The sequence below is a fragment of the Somniosus microcephalus genome, chromosome 9, assembly GCF_052327205.1.
Source record: "Somniosus microcephalus isolate GS21.2 chromosome 9, FLI_Smic_1.0, whole genome shotgun sequence".
Classification (NCBI taxonomy): Eukaryota; Metazoa; Chordata; class Chondrichthyes; order Squaliformes; family Somniosidae; genus Somniosus; species Somniosus microcephalus.
In genome coordinates, this window is record NC_140995.1 from 134,803,615 (window position 1) to 134,826,228 (window position 22,614).

Genomic DNA, 22,614 nt, shown 5'->3' on the forward strand with positions numbered 1-22,614 from the left:
GAAGTTAGCAGAACAAAACAAGGCTTTTATTAACTTAGAACGTAACACGTAAGCGAGAGAGATGTCTTCCTTCTGGAGGCTGAGGCCAGACTGAGCCAGCCTACAAACGGGGCCAGGTATGGGCAGAGCCCTACACACAGCACATTCCAGTATACAATACAGCACATTCCAGTACACAATACAATGAGGTCTGGGGGAAGGGAAATGGCACTGAAACCGATCTCCGTCACAGGCAGTGATGATGATGAATATTTCATCACAAATATGTTGAATGTACAAATTATGAGACCAATATCTGGTTAATATTCATGTACAATAAAGTATGATTAATATTGAACCTAATTCAATTGTTCACCAAATGTTTAGAGGAAGAAGCCGTGAAGCAAGTGAAACCAAAACCAGCAGAGAAAGGTAATACAAAAGTTCAACCAATTACATATGTCCATGTGTTTCTAACTTTGCAGCTCTTCTTTGTTCCAATGCTGAATATACAAAACTACCAGTGAGTCTCTGGGGATGGATGAGTTATGTCTAGCATTCTGCACTCCAGTTTTCTACTCCTCTTGGCAATGGAAAGAAAATGGAGATTTGTCCAGTTAAAATCATTGTTTATTCACAAAGAATCATCTTGTAAAAACCATTTGACAATTTTGTAATAATAAAGCAAAGTATAATTAAAATAATTAGCCAAACAATGATCAACAAAATAATGTTCAGATTAAAGTCTGGCGCGTTGCCTCCTGGAACACTTTGAGAAGCAACATGAGCATTGATGATTAACTTACAGGGCTCGATTTTTGCCATTGGGGGCAGGCTGGTGCGTGTCAGGACCTCGACTCCGATGTGAAGTGGGAAAAAAGTGCGATTTTCCCCTAATTGGGCACTTGATTTCCAGCGTGTGGAAACCCCGGCCCAATGAGTCTTTTCATACAGAAAGTCGCCTCCGATGACATCATCAATGCTGCTGGATTTAAGACCTGCAAGCAGCCTTGATTCTTCTGGAGACTGGAAACTTTATGACCATTGTTGTAAGCCCTTCATTCATCCACTATGTCCTCCAGTAGGCCAAAGTGTGCTCCATACTTTGCTGAGGCCTCCCTCCAAGCTCTGGTGGAGGGAGCAAGATCCAATAAGGAGGTGCTCTTCCCTTCCTCAGGGAGAAAAAAGCCACCCCAGCAGACTAAAGCTGTGTGGCTGCAAGTGGCCCAGGAGGTCAACTCCATCTCTATGAGCCACAGAACCTGGCTGCAGTGCAAGAAGAGGTTTCATGACCTTCTCCGCACAGGAAAAGTGAGTATGACTTTCCCATCACCCTCAATCTGATCCCCACCACCTCTCCTCACCAGCACTCAGCTTCGTCAACCTCTTCCTCCACATCTCACTTGAAACTTACATCCCTGCACCCTTACCCATTCCCTCTCTCTCTATGGTCACATTCACTTAACTATTCGACCATACAGCCCTCGCACTCCCTATCACTGTGACGCAATGACAACAACTTACAACACACAGGGAGGGGCCTTTGTCTCCTTCTAAGCATCTATGCTATGGAATCTCTACACTCACTCCTTCATTCTCACTCAAACTCCACTTGTGTCCCTCATTGCAGGAAAAGAGAGCCCACAATAAGAGGGAAAGAGCGAGGACAGGAGGAGGGCCAGCCTCAGTAGCCCAGCTACTGAGAGGAGGCGGCCCTGGAAACCGCCGGTGTCGAGGACAATTCCCAAGTGGGGAACGGACAGACGGGCGCATCACAGGAAGCTGGTGACGAATAGTTTGGCATCTCTCTCATTGACATTTCATGAGTCACTGATAATGAATCTGATGCTCTAACAGATTGACTTATGATCATCTGCACTATTCAATGTGCATGTAACCTTGACCTCACATCTCTAACTCTTTCCTTTACTCCCCCACAGGACCATCGAGAGCCCCTGTCCCCACTGTCCAGGAGGAACAGCCTGAGCCTCAAGACTCCTCAGAGGAAGCTGCAACCTCTGAGGGCGCAGCGTCAGCAGAATTCAGCGCACTCAGCACCAGCGCAGACACTCTCACCTCGGTAGGACCTTCGCGAGATGAAGTAGTGTTGTCACCTGGTGTATCACAGCTCACAAGTGAGCATCAGCAGATGGTGGAGACAGGGACAGCAGTGGATAGTCCTCGTCAGAGGGTGCAGGACTCTGCCAGCTCGGCTCAGCTGCATGTCGACCCTGTGCCTCCGGGTCCATCCAGAAGGAGAGCGGTGCTGGAACTCCAGGAACAGGTGCAGGAGTCTCTGGCAGGTTTTGTATCCAGGGTCGCTGCAAGTGTGGAGCGAATGGAGGAGTCCATCGTGAACATGAGCAGAGCCTTTGTGGAGACATTGGTGCATGAACGCATCACCACAGAAAGGATGGCTACGGTAGAGGAGAGGATGGCTATGGCCATGGAGGAGCTAGGTTGCCAGAATGTTGAAAACATGGTCATTGTTCAGAATAGACTGACATCTCTTGAGGAGCGATGGTCAGCTGTTCAGGAGTAGGACTTCCAGTGCAGAAACGGGTCCTCATGGCCCCCCTGAAGTGCAGCAAGGTGCTGTCAAGCCACTTGGTAGCTCTGAAGTGGGGCTGACCCATGAGAGGGATGTTGGTGGCAGACTCCAAGCGCTCACACGACCATGCCACTGCAAAGCCCTCGGTCAGAGCCCCAACAGAGTCCTCACCCAACTGAGATGGGCATCTCATCCCCTGCACAGCCGCAGGAGCAGCAGACTGTTGCCGAGCCCTCACAGGTTCGCAACCCCAGAGGACGGCCGCCAAAGGTGTCAAGACAGGAGCAGCAAGAAAGTGAGCAAGGGGCCTCCACATCTGCTGAAGCCACAGGGGAAGCACCATGTAGGAGCATGCGTAAGAGGAAGATAATGCACAAGTAGTCACATGGGTGTTATGCTGTGTTTATTTTTGAAATGCCATCAGTTGCTTGTTGTGATAAAAAAATTCTGATGGCAAACTGTTGAAGTTGTGGCCTGTCATTTCACAAATGGGACTTCCACGTTGAGGGCTTAGAACGACTTGCAATTGTCATTATGGTGGTCAGAGTGGTAGGAATCCGTAGGTTCTTGTCCATTGTCGATGCTCTGGTAAGAAGGTGCGAGGCAAAAGTCTTTGTGCAGACTAAGCAAATCTGGCCAACATGAGTGCGTCCCTTGCATCCCGGGCAGCAATGTGGTCATGTGCTGGTGCCTTCTGGCCTGTGCAGCTTCAGGTGGGTGACCAGTAGCTTGGCGCTCCTGTTGTTGCTGCTGCTGTTGGTGCTGCTGTTGTTCATGGTTCTGCTGCTGCCACGGCTGGTCTTCATCCGAATCTGATGTCCAGGAGGAAAGGAATTAAATGGACGCCATGCTTCTGGTATATGTCTCAGTTGAGGAAGCGCTCAGTCAAGGTGGGGTGAGGGGTTTCCCAGCAGGTCACACTGGAGATGGGTGTCAGGCTCCAAACTTCCTCAACAATGAGTATGCCTGCTAAAAGCTTCCCCAGACCTGAGACAACAAAGTTCTGCCAGCTGCAAGTGATCATTGGTTAAAACTGCTTTTTAATGGTGGAGCTGCAGCTGTTAGTAAGCAATCCACTTGTGAGGCCGCCAGGATTAACTGCCGTGTTCCAGAGGAGGTGTGTAGGATGGGGGAAATGTGTTAAATCAGAAAGGTCTCTCAAAATGGGATTATAGAGGCAATTATGTAGTTGTTACCGGCCTTAAGGGCCTGTCCCGCCTCTTGGAAGCGGGATGGAAACGGGGTCTGAAACCACAACTGTGGGAAAATTGCTCGGAGGCGGGATGGAAGCAGAATCGGAGCTGCCCACCATTTTAGTCATAGAGTCATAGGCCTCGATTTTCATTGGGCCGTGAGGCGGGCTTTTAGGCATGCGGGGAGTTAAAATCGCAAAACCTAGGGGTCGCTAACCCCCCCTGCCTGGTTCCCGCCTCCACGCCATTTTAACCTGTGTGTGTCTGATTGACCCGAATCTGTCCCGCCTGCAACAGGTGGGACTGGTCCTTAGGGCCCTTAAACAGCACTGATTGGCCTTTATAATCCCATTTTAACAGGCCCTTGCCTGTTTAACCCTTTTTCCATGTAAAACGCGCCTGGTGGGGATCACGCCTGTGAAACCTGGTGTGAACACTATTGGCTTGCTGACTATGAGCTGCAGGTCCAACATTAAAGAAGATATTTGATCAGTCATCATTTGCAGGTGGCAGGACTTTGTTGTCTCAGGTCTGGGGCAACTTTTACCAGGCCTAACCACACCTGTGGAAGGTTGGAGCCTCACACACTTCTCCAGTGTGACCTCCTGCGAGACCCCTCTTGCCACCCTCACTCAGCGCTTCCTCAACTGAGGCACCTACCAGAAGCATGGGAGGCCTTTTTTTCCTTCCCCTCTTGGCATTAGATGACCTCCAGCCCCATTCGCGAAATGACACACGCCACAACTGCAGAAGTTGCCGGCAGAATTTTTATGAAAAACACACAACTGATGGCATTTTCACAAAATACACAGCATTTCACCCAAGTGACTACCCTTGTGACTACTTGTGCTTCATTTTCCTCTTACGCGTACTCCTACGTAGTGGTTCCCCTGTGGCTTCAGCAGATGTGGAGGCCCCTTGCTCCCTTTCCTGCTGCTCCTGTCTCGACACCTTTGGTGGGCGTCCTCTGGGATGGCGAGCCTGTGAGGGCTCGCCAGCAGTCTGCTGCTCCTGCGGCTGTGCAGAGGTTGAGACCTCTATCTCCGTTGGGTGTGTACACCGGCGGGGCTCTGACCGAGGGCTCTGCAGTGGCATGGAAGTGTGAGCGCTTGGAGAGGAGCCCCCACTTCCTTGAGGTCTGCCACCAACCTCCCTCTCATGGGTCAGGTCCCCCTCAGTGCCTGCAAGTGGCTTGAGAGCAGCTTGCTGCACATCAGGGCGGCCATGGGGACCCGTATCTACAATGGCAGTCCTACTTAGAAGGACTTCCATGAAGGTCTGGTTTCTCTGTTCAATAGATGCCCATCGCTCCTCAAGAGATATCATTCTATTCTGAACACTCACCATGTTTTCCATACCCTGGCGACTAACCTCCTCCATGGCCGTAGCCCTCCTCTCCTCTACCATAGCCAGCCTTACCACGGAAGCAGCAATCATTTCCACGTAGGTAGCCATCCTTTCCGTGTTGAAGCGTTCATGCGCCAATGACTCCACAAAGGCTCTGCTCATGTTCGCTATGGACTCCTCCATTCGCTCCACACTCGCAGCGACCTGAGAGATAAAACCTGCCAGAGACTCCTGCATCTGTGCATGGAGTTCCATCACCTCTGATCTTACGGATGGACCCAGAGGCAGAGGGTCGACATGCAGCTGAGCCGAGCTGGCAGAGTCCTGCGCCCTCCGACGAGGACTCTCCACTGCTGTCCCTGTCTCCACAATCTGCTGATGCTCACTTGTGAGCTGTGATACACCAGGTGACAACTCTACTCTATGTCCTGAAGATCCCACCGAGGTGTGAGTGTCTGCGCTGGTGCTGGGTGCGCTTATTTCTGCTGACGCTGCGCCCTCAGAGGTTGCAGAGTTCTCTGAGGAGTCTGGCATCTCAGGCTCTTCCTCCTGCACAGTGGGGACCCGGGCTCTCGATGGTCCTGTGGGGGAGTCAAGGAAAAAGTTAGAGATGTGATGCCAAAGTTATATGCACATTGCATTTTGCAGATGATCATAAGTCCATATGATGTAGCTTTAGAATCATTATCAGTGACTCATGCAATGCCAATGAGAGAGATGGAAAACTATTTGTCACCAGCTTGCGGCGATGCTCCTGCCTGTCCTTCCCCAACGTCCATATCTCGGTCAGCCCCGGCAATCTCCAGGATGCCTTCCTCCCAGGAGGTGAGCTGGGCTAATGAGGGCGGCCCTCCTCCTGTCCTGGATCGTTCTCTCCTGTTGTGAGCTCTCTTTTCCTGCAATGAGGGAGACAAGTGGAGGTTGAGTGAGAATGAAGGAGTGAGTGCAGAGATTGAATAGCATAGATACTTAGAAGGAGACAAAGATGGAGTGAGGTTGCAATACCAAGGGCCCTCCCTGTGTGTTGTCAGTTATGTTCAAAGCATCAGAGTGAGAGGGAGTGTGAGGGCTGCATGGTGGCATAGTTCTGTGAATGTGAGCATAGCGAGAGAGGGAATGGGTAAGGGTGCATGGATGTGAGTGTCTAGTGGAATGTGCAGGAAGAGATTGCTAAAGCTGAGTGCTGGTGAGGAAATGCAATGGGGATCAGATTGAGGGTGAAGGAAACATCATACAGTATTTACTTTTCCAGTGCGAAGAAGGTCATGGAATCTTTTCCTGCACTGCAACCACGTTCTTCGTGTGAGCCCCAAGCAGTTGACTTGACCTGCCACCTCTAGCCACACAGCCTTGGTCTGGCTGGGAGGCCTCTTCCTCCCTGAAGAATGGACGAGGACCTCCCTGTGGGTCCTAGCACCATCCAGTAATGCCTGTAGTGAAGCCTCATCAAATTTGGGGGCAGATCTGGCCCTCCCGCTGGCCGTTCCTCCTGCAGGCTCCTGTGCCATCTTAATGTTGAAGGTTGGAAGCCTGCAGAGGAAGCAAGGCTTGCTGTAGACCTTAAAAGCAGCAGCAATGATGACGTGATATTCTGCGACTTTCTGACTGGAAATACTCAATTGCCAAGGCTTCCCACGCGCTGGAAATCAATTGGCCAATTGAGTTAAAATTGCATCAGTCTCATAGACCCATTTGGAATCGTGTGGGAATCACTAAATTCGGGGAACCCGCCAATTCCCCGCACCTGAGATAAAATCGACCCCATAGAGTTATACAGCACAGAAAGAGGCCCTTTGGCCCATTGTGTCCGCGTCGGCCATCAAGCCCTGTCTATTCTAATCCCATTTTCCAGCAGTTGGTCCATAGCCTTGTATGCTATGGTGTTTGAAGTGCTCACCTAAATGCTTCTTGAATGTTGTGAGGGTTCCTGCCTCTACCACCCTTTCAGGCAGTGAGTTCCAGATTCCAACCACTCTCTGGTTGAAAAAGCTTTTCCTCAAATCCCCTCTAAACCTCCTGCCCCTTATCTTGAAACTATGCCCCCTGGTTATTGACACCTCTACTAAGGGGAAAAGTTCCTTTCTATCTACCCTATCTATGCCCCTCATAATTTTGTACACCTCAATCAGGTCCCCCCTCAGCCTTCTCTGCTCTAAGGAAAACAACCCCAGCCTGTCCAGTCTCTCTTTATAGCTGAAGCACTCCAGCCCAGGTAACATCCTGGTGAATCTCCTCTGCACCCTCTCCAATGCAATCACATCCTTCCTATAGTGTAGCGACCAGAACTGCACACAGTATTCCAGCTGTGGCCTAACTAGCATTTTGTACAGTTCCATCATAACCTCCCTGCTCTTGCCTTCATTAGCCGAGGCATCGAATATAAGTATCCCATATGCCTTTTTAACCACCATATCTACCTGTCCTGCTGCCTTCAGGGATCTATGTACATGCACACCAAGGTCGCCCTGATCCTCTGTCCTTCCTAGGGTCCTACCATTCATTGTTTATTCCCTTGCCTTGTTAGTCCTCCCAAAATGCATCACCTCACACTTTTCAGGGCTAAATTCCATTTGCCACTGTTCTGCCCATCTAACCAACCCATCTATATTGTCCTGTAGCCTGAGGTTTCCCTCCTCGCTATTTACCACTCCACCAATTTTCATGTCATCTGCGAACTTACTGATCATACCTCCCACATTCATATCTAAATCATTAATGTACACTACAAACAGCAAAGGAGCCAGCACCGATCCCTGCGGTACACCACTGGACACAGGCTTCCAGTCACAAAAGCAACGTTTGACCATCATCCTCTGCCTCCTGCCACTAAACCAATTTTGGATCCAATGTGCCAAATTGCCCTGGATCCCATGGGCTCTTACCTTCTTGACCAGTCTCCCATGTGGGACTTTGTCAAAAGCTTTACTGAAGTCCATGTAGATTACATCAACTGCACTACCCTCATCCACACACCTAGTCACCCCCTCTCAAAATTCAGTCAAATTGGTTAGACATGATCTCCCCCTGATAAAGCCATGCTGACTATCCTTGACTAATCCTTGCCTCTCCAAGTGGAGACTAATTCTGTCCCTCAGAATTTTTTCCAGTAATTTCCCTATTACTGATGTTAGGCTCACTGGCTTGTAATTCCCTGGTTTATTCCTACTACCCTTCTTGAATAATGGTACTACGTTAGCTGTTCGCCAATCCTCTGGCACCTCCCCTGTGGCCAGAGAGGTTCTGAAAATTTGTGCCAGAGCCCCTGCAATCTCCTCCCTTGCCTCACACAGCAGCCTGGGATACATCTCGTCTGGGCCTGGGGATTTATCCACTTTTAAGCCCGCTAAAACCGCTAGTACCTCCTCCCTCTCAATACTAATTTGTTCAAGTATATCACAATCCCCCTGCCTGATTTCTATGCCTACATCATTCTTCTCCATATTTTTTGCGATTTTAACACCTGACACACCTCCAATCCTCGGGCCTCGCAAAATTGAGCCCTGTACACAGTCCACACATGTTAGTAATGTCTGGTGCACTATAAGAAGTGACAATAGAAGTAAGGAGCAGCAGCAGCAGCTGTATCTTCACACACCAGTTGGTAATTTGACTTTGGCCAATGGTGTAAAATGGGTGATATTGGATCAGCCGCACATTGTACATCTCTCCCGATTTTCGTTTTCATTGAAATCAATAGACTGAAAATCGTGAGAGATGTTTAAGGGCGGCTGAATCGATGTTGCCCGTTTTATACCATCACCCAAAGTCAAAATTATCCACTTTGTGTGATGTCATCAAGCTCCTTTTATACAATGTGCCAGAAGTAGAGCTTTACCAATCAAATGATGACACAATGATTGATGTCACACCTGATCACCATTCAGAAACAAATGAGTCCACCAGTAGTAGGGAACGTTCTCTTGAAAGAAGTATCGACCTTTTTACCTCAGATTTTCATCATTTTTCTCTTAAACAGCAGTAAAGCCTAAAGTAACAAGTGAGTGACTTTTGTGGCGATTTTATTCTTGCTGCTGGCTGTAGAGTTAAAGGATTAGAGCTGCAGGCATATATAAGATTAATTGGGCATGTATTTTCTGTTTACAACACTATCAATTCTCTGATAACTTTGCTCACTGAATTGATGGTGGGGTTTGAAACCAATTTGCTACTGTTTTCTGTTAATATATATACACACTAAGCACAGAGTTTCAGTGTTGCACCTCAAAATAAACAATTGTTATACTTTAGTGTCATATGGCTCTTCAGTTAGGATGTTACAAACAGTAATGAGCAAGCTGCAGTCTATTCCTCCTTAACATTAATCTCCTCAACTTGACTCAACATCACAACAAGCCCAACAATTGTTGTTTGATGAAGAAATGTAGCACTGTGCCTTGTATATATGAATGCTGATTTTCTGGAGCCTCAGTGAGATGAAATCAGGCTTTGTCGAGCTCCATTTCTGGTTCTCAACTCATCCGTAAACAATTGCCGCATGGCTAATGCTCTGGCCTGCTGAGGTTGGATTATTAGAGCTCATTTTCTGTAGCAACAGTTCATACCTTTTAATGTTTTTATGTAACAGTGGAAGTTATTTGTGCACTGCACAAAAAATGTTTACTTCTGTTTTCCTAAAGTAAAAAGCATTGTAGAAAGGGTTGTCCATGCTTTGCACACTAGACGTTGCAGCTCACACACATGATTTGGTTCATGTGTACTGTGCTCTGAGCAAAATAAACTATGTTAAGTTCAGTACACCTGTTTTCTCACTCCTCCTCAGACTACAAAATGTCTTCCTCATGCTAATGGATCTGGGAAAATCCATTTACTCCGTTACCTCCATCCAAGCAGATTTGATCTCTCCTTTTTAGTCTCCATCTCCTCCCAAGAGGGCCACGTTCTTTTATTGCACCTTCTGCACCAGGGCCTCCAGGGCATCCTCTGCAACAGGAAGTTTCCCCACTTTCGTATTTCCAGACAATTTTAGGATTCATGCAGTCTTTGCTACTTTTGCTGCAATTGATCACTGTAAGCACAAACTTTTCCACAATAAAAAACTTTTAAGAGCTGCTGCCGCACCGAATGTCCTGCCCCAAGAAAACTGTGCTGCTGCATAGGAAGCTGATTAAATTGAGGAGGAGGGTGGGCTAGCTTTGCAATATTCAACCAGGCCTGCTTTCCATCTGCCCACCCTTGCCCATGCCATGAGGTAACTTAACATAAGAACATAAGAAATAGGAGCAGGAGTAGGCCATTTGGTCCTTCGAGCTCGCTCCACCATTCAATAAGATCATGGCTGATCTTCTACCTCATCTCCACTTTCCTGCACTATCCCCATATCCCTTGATTCCCTTAATATTCAAAAATCTATTGATTTCTGTCTTGAATATACTCAACGACTGAGCCTCCACAGCCCTCTGGGGTAGAGAATTCCAAAGATTCACCACCCTCTGAGTGAAGATATTTCTCCTCATCTCAGCCCTAAATGGCCAACCCCTTATTCTGAGACTGTGACCCCTGGATCTAGACTCCCCAGCCAGGGGAAACATCCTCCCTGCATCTACCCTGTCGAGCCCTGTAAGTATTTTGTATGTTTCAAGGAGATCATCTCTCATTCTTCTAAACTATAGAGTATATAGGCCTAGTCTACTCAGTCTCTCCTCATAGGACAATCCCCACATCCCAGGAACCAGTCTGGTGAATCTTCGTTGCACTCCCTCTATGACAAGTATATTCTTCCTTCGGTAAGGAGACCAAAACTATGCACAATAGTTCAGGTGTGATCTCACCAGGGCTCTATATACTTGCAGTAAGACATCTTTACTCTTATACTCAAATCCTCTTGTAATAAAGGCCAACATACCATTTGCTTTCCTAATTGCTTGCCGGACCTGCATGTTAACTTTCAGTGATTCGTGTACAAGGACACCCAGATCCCTCTGAACACAAACATTTCCCAATCTCTCACTATTTAAAAAAAATACTCTGCTTTTCTATTTTTCCTACCAAAGTGGATAACTTCACATTTCTCCACATTATATTCCATTTGCCATGTTCTTGCCCACTCACTTAGCCTGTCCATATCCCCTTGAAGCCTCCTTGCATCCTCCTCACAACTTACATTCCCACCTAACTTTGTATCATCAGCAAACTTGGATATATTACATTTGGTCCCCTCATCCAAATCATTGATATAGATTGTGAGTAGCTGAGGCCCAAGCACTGATCCTTGCGGTACCCCACTAGTTACAGCCTGCCAACCCGAAAATGACCCGTTTATTCCTACTCTGTTTTCTGTCCGGTAACCAATCCTCAATCCATGCTAGTTAGTATATTACCCCCAATCCCATGAGCCCTAATTTTGTTTAAAAACCTCTTGCGTGGCACCTTATCGACTGCCATCTGAAAATCCAAATACACCACATCCACTGGTTCCCCCTTATCTAATCTGCTAGTTACAACCTCAAAAAACTCTAACAGATTTGTCAAACATGATTTCCATTTCATAAATCCATGTTAACTTTGCCCAATCTTATTATTATTTTCTAAGTGCCCTGTTACCACGTAATAGAGTCTAGCATTTTCCCTACTACTGATGTCAGGCTAACTGGTCTGTAGTTCCCTGTTTTTTCTCTCCCTCCTTTCTTAAATAGTGGGGTTACATTTATACCTTCCAATCCGTGGGAACTATTCCAGAATCTATGGAATTTTGGAAAATGACAACCAAAAATCTTATACCATCCACGGTTTCTAGGAGGAAACTAAACTAACGGTAATCAGGCAGTGAGTGTGAAAGTGGCGTAGGGGTCTAACTGACTTCACGACACTTCTTTGTATATACTCATGAGGTTCTCACCTAGATTTATCTCCACTGCAACATCAGACTTCCCATAAAAGGAGTAAGTGGGTGAAACTAGCAGCCTTTTTGGGGGGCCACTACCACCTGATTCTTGTGCAATATTAACTACTGCAGGTATATATACACTGGCCCCGATTTTGCGGTGGATAATGACGATGAACTGTTAGTGTTCCGCATCATTACTCCTCTGAAACTGACCATAACTTCAGGAATTAGTGCATGTGTACCTAAACACGCAAACAAGTTGTTTGTTCATGATATTTCAGTTTCTACCTTAACCCCATATGTATGTCCCAATCTTTATTTTGTTCTCTGTATCATTTTTAAAAAGTGCAGATAATCAGTGCTTTTCATATCCTGGTTTGCTGCCTGTGAGAATTCGTCAATGTGATTGGCTGCTTAGACAGCTTGTTGACATCATGGCTGCATCTCGCTAGGAATCCCCTATTGCCAGTACTGCATTCAATTACATAGGATTACATAGGATATACAGCACAGAAACAGGCCATTCGGCTCAACCAGTCCATGTCTGTGTTTATGCTCCACTCGAGCCTCCTCCCGTCTTTCCTCATCAAACCCTATAATCGTAACCCTCTATTCCCTTCTCCCTCATATGCTTATCTAACCACCCCTTAAATGCATTTATACTATTTGCTTCAACCACTCCCTGTGGTAGCATGCTCCACATTCTCACCACTCTCTGGGTAAAGAAGTATCTTCCAAATTCCCTATTTGATTTCTTAGTGACTATCTTATATTGATGGCTTTTAGTTTTGCTCTTCCCCACAAGTGGAAACACTCTCTCTCTATGTACTCTATCAAAACCATTCATGATTTTAAAGACCTCTATTAGGTCATCCCTCAGCCTTCTCTTTTCAAGGGAAAAGAGACCCAGCCTGTTCATCCTTTCCTGATAGGTGTACCCTCACATTTCTGGTATCATCCTTGTAAATCATCTCTGCACCCTCTCCAGTGCCTCCATATCCTTTTTATATGGCGACCAGAATTGCACACAGTACTCTAAGTGTGGTCTAACCAAGGTTCGATACAGGTTTAGCATAACTTCACTACTTTTTAATTCTATCCCTTTAGAAATAAACCCGAGTGCTTGGTTTGTTTTTATTATGGCCTTGTTAACCTGTGTTGATACTTTGTGATTTGTGTATTTGTACTCTGAGATCCCTTTGCTCCTCTACCCCATTTAGATTCTTATTTTCCAAGTAATATGTGACCTCCCTATTATTCTTACCAAAATGTAATACCTTGGGCTAGATTTTCAGTTGCTTGCGCCAGCAGTTAGCGCCTTAAGAGAAGTGATTTTTGGGCGCTATGCGTGTAGCGCCCGGGCGCAGCGCAGTTTGTGCCCCACCCCAAATTAAGTTGCCCGTTAGCGCCGGCGCAAAGTTTAGCGGCCGCCCGGATGCGCGCGCAGAAAATGACGTCACATCCTCGTGCAACGCCCTTTGGCCGCCCCGAATCCAAACTTCAGTCGAACCGCCCCATTGTGCGGCTGGCGTCCAGAGCGTTTGTAAAATGGAACGCAACACACCCTGGGGAGCACAAATTAAAGGGCACTCCTCCTGCACTATAAAAGGCAGTCTGCATGTGTTGTGTGGAAGGATCCAGTGTGTTGTTGTGAACGGTATCATCTCCTCTTCCTCTTCCACCTCTTCCTCTTCCTCTTCCTCTTCCTCTTCCTCCTCGTCGTCGTCGTCATTTCCCCCCCAGACTCTGCCTTTGAAAAAAACACATGCACCCTTCCCCTTCAAGAGCTCACTGGCACCAGAGTGTCTGCCGTGCGCTGCGCCCGAGCTCGGGTGTTGCGCTCTGCACCGCCGGCTTAGCGCCTAAAGATAGTAGTGGAACGCCTCTTTTAGCGCTCCACCAACCGCTTAGGGTGAAGCCACTGAATTTCTGGCAACGGGGCGCTACTTTGGGGCGGGCGCTAACTTCGGGCGGGCACTAAGGTTAGCGCCCCAAAACTGTCTATACTGAAAATCTAGCCCCTTACATTTATCTGTCGAGAAACCTAAAGTTTTCGCCACAGAGATTGGGTAGCTTTCTTCGAGATCAGCAGCGATCGCTGCAAATTACAGGCCAATATGTTGAATGTACATCTTATATGAGACTAATATCTGGTTAATATTCATGTACAATCATAGTATGATTAATATTGAACCTAATTCAATTCTTCATTAAATGTTTAGAGACAGAAACCATGAAGAAAGTGAAACCAAAACCTACAGAGAAAGGTAACACAAAATTAAACCAAAGAGATATTTATGGGTGTTTCTAACCCCACAGCTCTCCTTTGTTCCAATGCTAAAAGTACAAAACTACCAGTGAGTCTCTGGGGATGGATGGGTTATCATGTCTAGCAATCTGCTCTCCAGTTTTCTCCTGCTCTTGGAAATGGAAAGAAAATGGAGATTAGTCCAGTTGAAACCAGTGTTTATCCGAACAAGACCATCTTGTAAAAATTTGTAATAATAAAGCTAATGGTAAAGTATAATTAAAAGAATCAAAATAGGAATTATATTCAGCAGCAGACATATCTTTACACAGGTGTCCTTTGCAATCATTCCCAATGTCACAGAAGGCATTAGTAGCGATTGTTTTGAATAGGATAAAAATGTATCCCATAGAATCACAACAAACCTCCAGCTCATGAGCAAATGATGCCAAGGAAAAGTGAGCCTGTTCTAAAGAAAATTGTTTTTGACAGTCCAGAATCTGCTGCTGTTAATCCTGTCAAATTTATGTGAAGTGTCTCATAGAATAAAAAAAAATGAGGACTGAAACTCTGCAGTTAGCCAGGTCACTGGGAAGGCACCTAATGGGACAGGCGGGCAAGAGCCGGCCTCTACTGATGCACTGGGCCCTGCTCCAGCCTAAAGAACAGAAACCCCCAAAGGAGGTTCTGCCCTTCACAAGGCATCCAGGAAGCTCCTGGAAGCAGTGGAGACACAGCGCAACCAGGTCTCTGCTGATTTCCTGGGGGTTCTACCAGTTTCTCACTAGGAGACAGTCAGAACCCCCAAGGAATCTTGGGGCCTATGATTCTATTATTGGGCACTGTTGAAAGCACTAGGCAAAACTAGTAGGAAGTAAGAATTCTCCATCACTAATAAAACTGTATGTTGCAATGTTGTGAAAGGTGAGACAATACCTGAATTTTTGTAGGATTCAGTGGTGGGTTAAAGAGATTTGTGCCTCATGTGTTGTGCACAGCACTTGACTAATTCCAAGGTTTATTGTTGTCCTGTACATGGACACTTAGTAAACTTCTGAATTCGTTATGTCAGCAGAAATGACAGGATCTAACATCTGCTAGTACATGGGGTATTAGAATGATCAAATTTGGGCGCAGCAACTGCATACAAAGAGAGCACAGTTTGATCCTAATAAGTGTTCAACAACCTGAAGCTGACCTTTCTCCTTTTAATTTGGGTGGGCTGAGCCAAATAAAAAAACTGAGTGCTCATTACAGCTGAGCCCAAGGCCAAATTAGTTGGCACTATGTATAACATTCACAATTGCACAGTGCAATTATGACTCTCCAGCAAAAAGAGGTGCTTATTGTTAGTGACAGGTTCTGGCCTCAGTATTGCTTCCTTTTTGCTGAATTATAAAGGAGAAGGAATCTCGAGGGCTATGTACCAGAATGGTTAATACTTGGGACATGATTCAAGCAGTTGGTTATTTTTACCTCAATCAGTTTTAACAGTAATCCAATTTACAGGCTTCTTCATTGAGTCCCTTGGAATATGTCCAATTGAGTAATTTACCTCCTCCGTTGTCCATTTGGGTGGGACTGCCCTCACCTGGTTCCATTCCTACCTATCCAGTCATAAACAGAGAATCACCTGCAATGGCTTCTCTTCTCGCTCCTGCACTGTTATCTCTGGAATCCCCCAAGAATCTATAATTGGCACTCTCCTATTTCTCATCTACATGCTGCCCCTTGGCGACATCATCTGAAAACACAACATCAGGTTCCAAATGTACGCTGACGATACCCAGCTCTACCTCACCACCTCCTCTCTCGACCCCTCCACTGTCTCTGATTTGTCACACTGCTTGTCCGACATCCAGTATTTGATGAGCAGAAATTTCCTCAAATTAAATGTTCAGAAGACCAAAGGCTTTGACTTCGGTCCCCACCACAAACTCCGTTCCCTAGACATCGACTCCGTCCCTCTCCTTGGTCACTGTCTGAGGCTAAACCAGACTGTTTGAATCTTTGGCATCCTATTTGACCTTGAGCTGAGCTTCTGACCCTATAACCTCTCCATCACCAAGACCGCCTACTACCACCCCCATAACATTGCCCATCTCCACCCCTGCCTCAATTCATCTGCTGCTGAAACTCTCATCCATGTCTTTGTTACCTCTAGACTCAACTATTGCAATTCTCTCCTGGCTGGCCTCCCAATTTACACCCTCTATAAACTTGAGCTCATCCAAAACTGCTGCCCGTATCCTAATTTGCACCAAGTCTAGTTCACCCATCGCCCCTGTGCTCGCTGACCTACACTGGATCCTGGTCCGGCAACACTTCGATTTAAAAATTATTCTCCTTCTTTACAAATCCCTCCATGGCCTCCACCTCCCTATCTCTGTAAACTCATCCAACTCTTCAACGCTTTGAGATCTCTGCCATTCCCCGATTTTCTTCTCTCCACCATTGGTGGCTGTGCTTTCAGCTGCCTAGGCCCTAAACTCCGGAATTTCCTCCCTAAACCTCTCCGCCTCTCTACCACTCTTGCCTTAGCTAATTTCAGTGAAAAGTTAATGCAAGTAAAAGTGTTATTTCACCACCAACTCACATAAAAGGGTACATTTTGTGAATTTGTGCCCCCAGTGTGGAGCCTCAGGCGATACACATCAGGAATATTGGGTGGGATGGGCAACAGATCCGGCAGGATTTTCCATCTAGTAAAATTAATTGCTGTAAAATTCTGTAAAACAGTGAGATTAGATTTGGATTGCTCTCGCAAAGAGTCGGCACTGAAGTGATTGGAAGAATGGTTTCCTTGTATGCTGGAAGCTATTATGGTTCTGTGGTTCTAATTTGTTCTTGCCTTAAATCTGGTATCCTGTTAATTGACCTGGAAGTATATTAATTATTGTTTAAAAACCTATGCTGCAGAACAGCCATGTTGCAATGTAATGTCCATGTTTTCATCCCAATTTTGTTCAATTAATAATTCCTAGATGCAATCAATGTCATGAGATTGGATATTGTATCATTACAGTGCATCATCTTTGTTTACATATAGTGATGTTTGATAGACATTTCACCACTTTATGTCTGAAGTTTATTTTGCTGGCAATTTTTTAATGAGACCAATATTTTATTTTGCATAGGGATTATATTGTTGCCATTATATTTACGAGAAAAGTCTAAGTAAAAAGAAAACAACTAGAGATCTAAAAGAAAAACAGAAAACGCTGGAAATATAAAGCAGACATGTCCCCATCCGTAAAGAGAAAAGACGGGTTAATATTTTGAACGTATACCATTCATAGAAAGAAAAAAAGACAAAGACATTGGGGTAGATTTTCAGCTTGCCACTCAGCCATAAAGCTGGTGTTGCGGATTAGTCGTCCATTATTCAATGGAAATAAAATTTGGGCGGTTTCTGTAACAGGCGGCCAATCCACGACACCAGTGCTACGCCCGGGACATTTGTATTTGTATAGCACTTCTAAATTCCTCCAGATATCCCAAAGTGCTTTACAGCCAATTAAATACTTTTTGAAGTGTAGTCTGCACTGTTCTGTGGACAAACATGTGCAACCTATTTTTGCACAGCAAGATTCCTCAAACAACAATGCGATGAATGTCCAGTTAATCCAATTTTGGTTGAGGGATAAATGTCTACCAGAACACTTCGAGAACTTCACTGTCTACTTTGAAAAGTGCCATGGGATCCTTTACATCCACCTGTGAGTGTAAACAGGACCATGTCTCATTGGAGAGACAGCATCTCTGATAATGCCACCCTTCCCACAGTAATGCACTGAAGCATCAGTCTAGATTATTTGTTCAAATTCTGCAATGGGGCTTCGATTGACGACCTTCTCCCTCAGAAGTGAGAGTACTATCACTGAAATGTGCTGACACATTGGGGCTGATTTTAACTCGCTCTGCCCGATGGAAACAGGGTGGTAGCAGTCTGAAAATGGCGTTGGGTCACATATTGCCTTGATTACACTGGAGCTCTGGCCACAGTCATCTTGGGTAGAGTGGCCGGAGTGCCAGCCTATTTCAGATGAGTGGACACTAGTAATATGCAAATTGATGATGTGTATATAGAACCCCAAATGCAATTTCGAGCTATAAGTTAGTGGAGCTTGTGCTGCCCATTTGTACCAGGTGTTGAGTAGCCTAACCAGCAGTCCTTAAAGAGACCACTGGAGACTTCTCAGAAAACGTCCCAGGAAATGTTAAATTTTTTGTTTGGTGCTCCTCCCCATACTGCCTGACTCTGATTGTTGCTCAGATCAACATGGGTGCCAGCCTTCTCACAATTAGTGAGATGCAGCGGGGTGCCCGATTGGCACCCATACCTCGCCTGCTGCATCTAAATAAGGCTCGGGCCTCAAAATGGCTCCGGCCTCACAGCGCAGTTTGAGCACCGCCTGCACATTATCTGTGTGAAGTTAAAATCATCCCTATAGAGGGGATATATCAGAAACCTTGGGGGGAATTTTCAGAGGAAAAAACGGGTGGGTTGGAGGCGGTGGGGAAGTGAAAGTTGGAAAAATCTAAAACCCGACCCCAACCTGCCTCCAACTGGCCCACTTTCATCTTTTACTCAGGCAGGATGGAGGGAGGGGGGCAGGAGGCAGGTAGGCATTTTAAGTATTATAATGAGGCCTGAAGCCTCTGCTTTATTCTGCTTTGCAGGATTTACTGCAGGTGGCTGAGAATCCCGGGGCTCAGTATTCCCAGTGGCTGCAACGAGGTGAGCACAGCCTCGGGGAGCAATCCTTGTGGGCCGGGAGGAGCAGGAGTGCTTCTTCCCGGCCCCTCAAGCTCCCCCACCAGCAGCCCTCCCCTTCCCAGGGTCGGGGATCATACCCCCCCATAGATCGATCTCGCCCTCCTCCCCACCCCCCCCCCCCCCCCCCCAAGGGTCCTGGATCGCAACTCAGCCCCAGGGTCGGGGATCGGACACCCCCCACCTCACTTGGACCTAGCACCTATCTGGTCCTGCGGTGTCCCCTGGTCAGCGTTCCCTTGTCAATCAGGCTGACTTCCAGAACTCCAGGTTTCCCGCCATCTACCGGGTACCCCCACAGGTGGGAAACGGGAAAATCCCAGCCATTAACTTGTTTTTTTCTCTGCAGATGCTGACTGACCTGCCGTATGTTTTCAGAATTTTTATTTCCATACTAGAAAAGTATGTTACATCCCAGTGCATGTGGGACTCACTTCACTTTTCTCTTCTCGTTTTTTTCAGCTAAACCACAAATGCCCAAAATATCAAGTAGGTACCCCATCACAAAGATGTTTGAAATCGTAGTCTGTAAAAGCATGTTTGAAACAGGGATTGATACAAAAACTTTCTAAACATTAAATATTGATTTTAGTACATGTGTTTTTATAATATTTTTCAGTTTACTAATAAGTTACTTTTATTATTTTTGTGCAGATTATTTTCATGTTTATGTCTTAAACTCATTTTTTGTATGCCACGGGAGCAGTTTATTTTCCTGGAAATCCTGTATGGTGGTAAAGTTATCTAGTGTGGTTCAAGACGCATTTGTCCTGCTTGCTCAAGTTTATAATTAAACTTTTTGGATTTATTTTATTACTCCACAGTTTTCCATCCTTAAGCCTTCATGCCACAGTGTTGTCAGCTCTCTCAAATCCATCGCGAGAGACGCAATTTCAGAGTGAAATAAAGCATCACTCGCATCTTGTGATGGAACGCCTAAATCTCAGGATTTTGGGGGGGGGGAAAGACGCTGATTTGCGCATGCGCAAGAAAAATACGTCAAAAGCCACTTGCATCGTGCTTTCCGCAATCTTTGCCGCTGATTGAAGATTCAATTTGCTCGAATCAGGGCCTGCCTACAAAACTGCCCACATCTCCAGGTCAAAATTGGGAGATTCCACTGATTGCGTTGGTTCGGGAAAGCTCTTCAAATTGCGTTCATTTCTTTAGGCGCACAAGCACTAGTAGGCACGGTTTAAAAGTTTTTCATATCAAAAGATATTTATTACTAAGAAACAGGTTAGTGTACACCAATGAAACTATGAAATGGTTCAGTATAGCTTTTAAAGTCATTTTCAGTGATTTTTAAATCGGGATGCTCACAGGTGGAAGGCTGGACACCCTTATTAAAATGCTTATTTTTCCTGATAAACCCATTTTCAGCTGTATTAATAAAACTGCACCAGGTTACCACTTTTAAAGACATCAAGGAATACTTTTTAATGGAAATAAATAAAAGAAACAATTATGTCCTGTTACACTGCCCAATTGTGCTGGTTCATGGAAGATTTTACATTTGTGATTATTAAATTAATTTTAGCGGAAACATGAAGCTTAACCTAATTAGCACAATTTCCGAACTGTGCCCAAAGCGGAAACACTAAGTCTATGTCCTATTGTTCCTGGTATCCTCCTAGTGAATCTGTATTGTATCTTTTCCATGGCTACAATAGCTTTTCTGTATAGGTTTCCCAGAATTGCATGCTATATTCAACTATGGCCCAACAGTGTCATTTTACTTCCTTGATTTTCTATCCTCATTGCATATATTACATAGGATTACATGGGCACAGAAACAGGCCATTCGGCCCAACCAGTCCATGCCAGCATTTATGCTACACTCGAGCCTCCTCCCATCTTTCCTCATCTAACTCTATCAGCATAACCCTCTATTCCCTGTTCCCTCATATGTTTATCTAGCCTCCCCTTAAATGCATCTATACTATTTGCCTCAACCACTCCCTGTGGTAGTGAGTTCCACATTCTCACCACTGGGTAAAGAAGTTTCTTCTGAATTCCCTATTTGATTTCTTGGTGACTCTCTTATTTTGATGGCCTCTAGTTATGCTCTTCCCCACAAGTGGAAACACTCTCTCTGCTTTTACTCTATCAAAATGTGTAAACCTAGAATTCCAATTTGCTTTTTATATCATTTTTCCACCTGTTATCCGCCATTTATAAATTTCTGTATCTGTATCCCTAGCTCTCTCTCTCTTTCTTCACTCCATTGTGAATACTCCCATTCTCTATTCTTTTTCACAAAATGTGCTACCTAACATTTATCTATGTTGAATTATATTAGCAATATATCTTCTCATTTTTCCAACCTGTCTGTGTTCTTCTGCAGTCTCTCTCATTCTTTCTCAAGTCTGCTATGCTTCTTAACTTAGTGCCAACAAACAAGTTTCAGTATCACTCTCTTTCTACTAGTGTCCAAGTGATTTATGTTTTTGGGTAACAGGAGAGGTGCCAACACCGTTCCATGGGCATGCTACTAACTATACCTTGCCAATCCCAAGAAACATCCTTTTATTCCTACTCTCGGTATTTATCCTCAGCTATTTCTCTATCCATGCTGCCACTTTGTTTTTAATGCCATGGGTCTTAATCTTCACAACAAGTGTCTTATGGAACACCTTCGCAAATGATTTTTAGAAGTCCAATGTACCACAGCTAATGAGTTCTATTTTCTCTATGCGCTTGGTATTTTCCTTGAAGAATTGGATTAAATTGAAGCATGGCTCATCCTTAACAAATTTGTGTTGATTGTCTCTGATTAGCCCATACCTTTCAAATGTTCAGTGATGTTATCCTTTATGGTGGTCTCGAGTAGTTGTCATACTATTAACATGAGGATGACTGGTCAATAGTTACCTAATATAATCCTTTCCCCTATTCTGACTAACATGTAGCAGTTGCCCCCTGCAGTCCTTTGGTACAACTACTATTTCCAAATATTTTTGAAAATGATGGCTAGTACTTCTCACTCACCTCTCTTAGTATTATGGAGGGCAGATCATCATGCCTGGTGTAATGATATCAGCAAATAGTGATGGTATTTGCCTGTTTGATTATGATGCCTTACCAGCATATTTGCATGTATTGATTACTTATGCCTGACCAGCAGAGGGCATGTGACAGACAAGCAGTTTAGTTTTGGTTTCACTTTTAGATGGATCACTAGCATGGTGTCTCCTGTAATGCTGTTAAAAAGAGTTGAACAGACTTTAGATTAAAAGACATTCTCTTTCATAAATGTCTCATCATTGAACCCACATACAAGTCGATACATGGTGTCAGAAGTGATTGAAAGAGATGAAGAGGAAAAATCTGAAGTGAAATCAGCTCTCCACATATTAGCAAGCCAAAAGAGAACATCGTTACTTACCATTGGAGAATAGCTAATGAAGTGAAAAATGGAAGGTTTACTCCCACCGGCGAAGCTTCAGTTGACAGGTAATGTGGCTGAAAATTGGAGGAGGTTCAAACAACGTGTGGGGTTGTATTTAGCGGCAATCTGAGCTGACGAGAAAAGTGATAAAAAGAAATCGTCAGTGTTCTTACATGTCGTGGGTGATGAAGCGCTGGAGGTGTATAATAACTTCACATTCGCTGCTGATGGAGACAAGATGAAGCTAGATAAAATAATGGAACAGTTTGAGGCCTACTGCATAC

The 22,614-nt window shown here is 45.3% G+C and overlaps 1 protein-coding gene across 50 annotated transcripts in view; it reads left to right on the forward strand.

The window, feature by feature from the left end:
* trdn (triadin) overlaps positions 1-22,614 on the forward strand; it is a 732,832-nt gene that overhangs the window by 538,175 nt on the left and 172,043 nt on the right. For 48 of the 50 annotated variants that reach the window (XM_085997256.1, XM_085997227.1, XM_085997243.1 and 45 more), the window contains 4 exons: positions 367-411; positions 9,047-9,067; positions 14,137-14,181; positions 19,402-19,428. In XM_085997256.1, the coding sequence (XP_085853382.1) occupies positions 367-411; positions 9,047-9,067; positions 14,137-14,181; positions 19,402-19,428 (138 nt within the window). The remainder of the gene's footprint in view (positions 1-366; positions 412-9,046; positions 9,068-14,136; positions 14,182-19,401; positions 19,429-22,614) is intronic. The other 2 variants (XM_085997231.1, XM_085997268.1) reach the window with 2 other exon arrangements.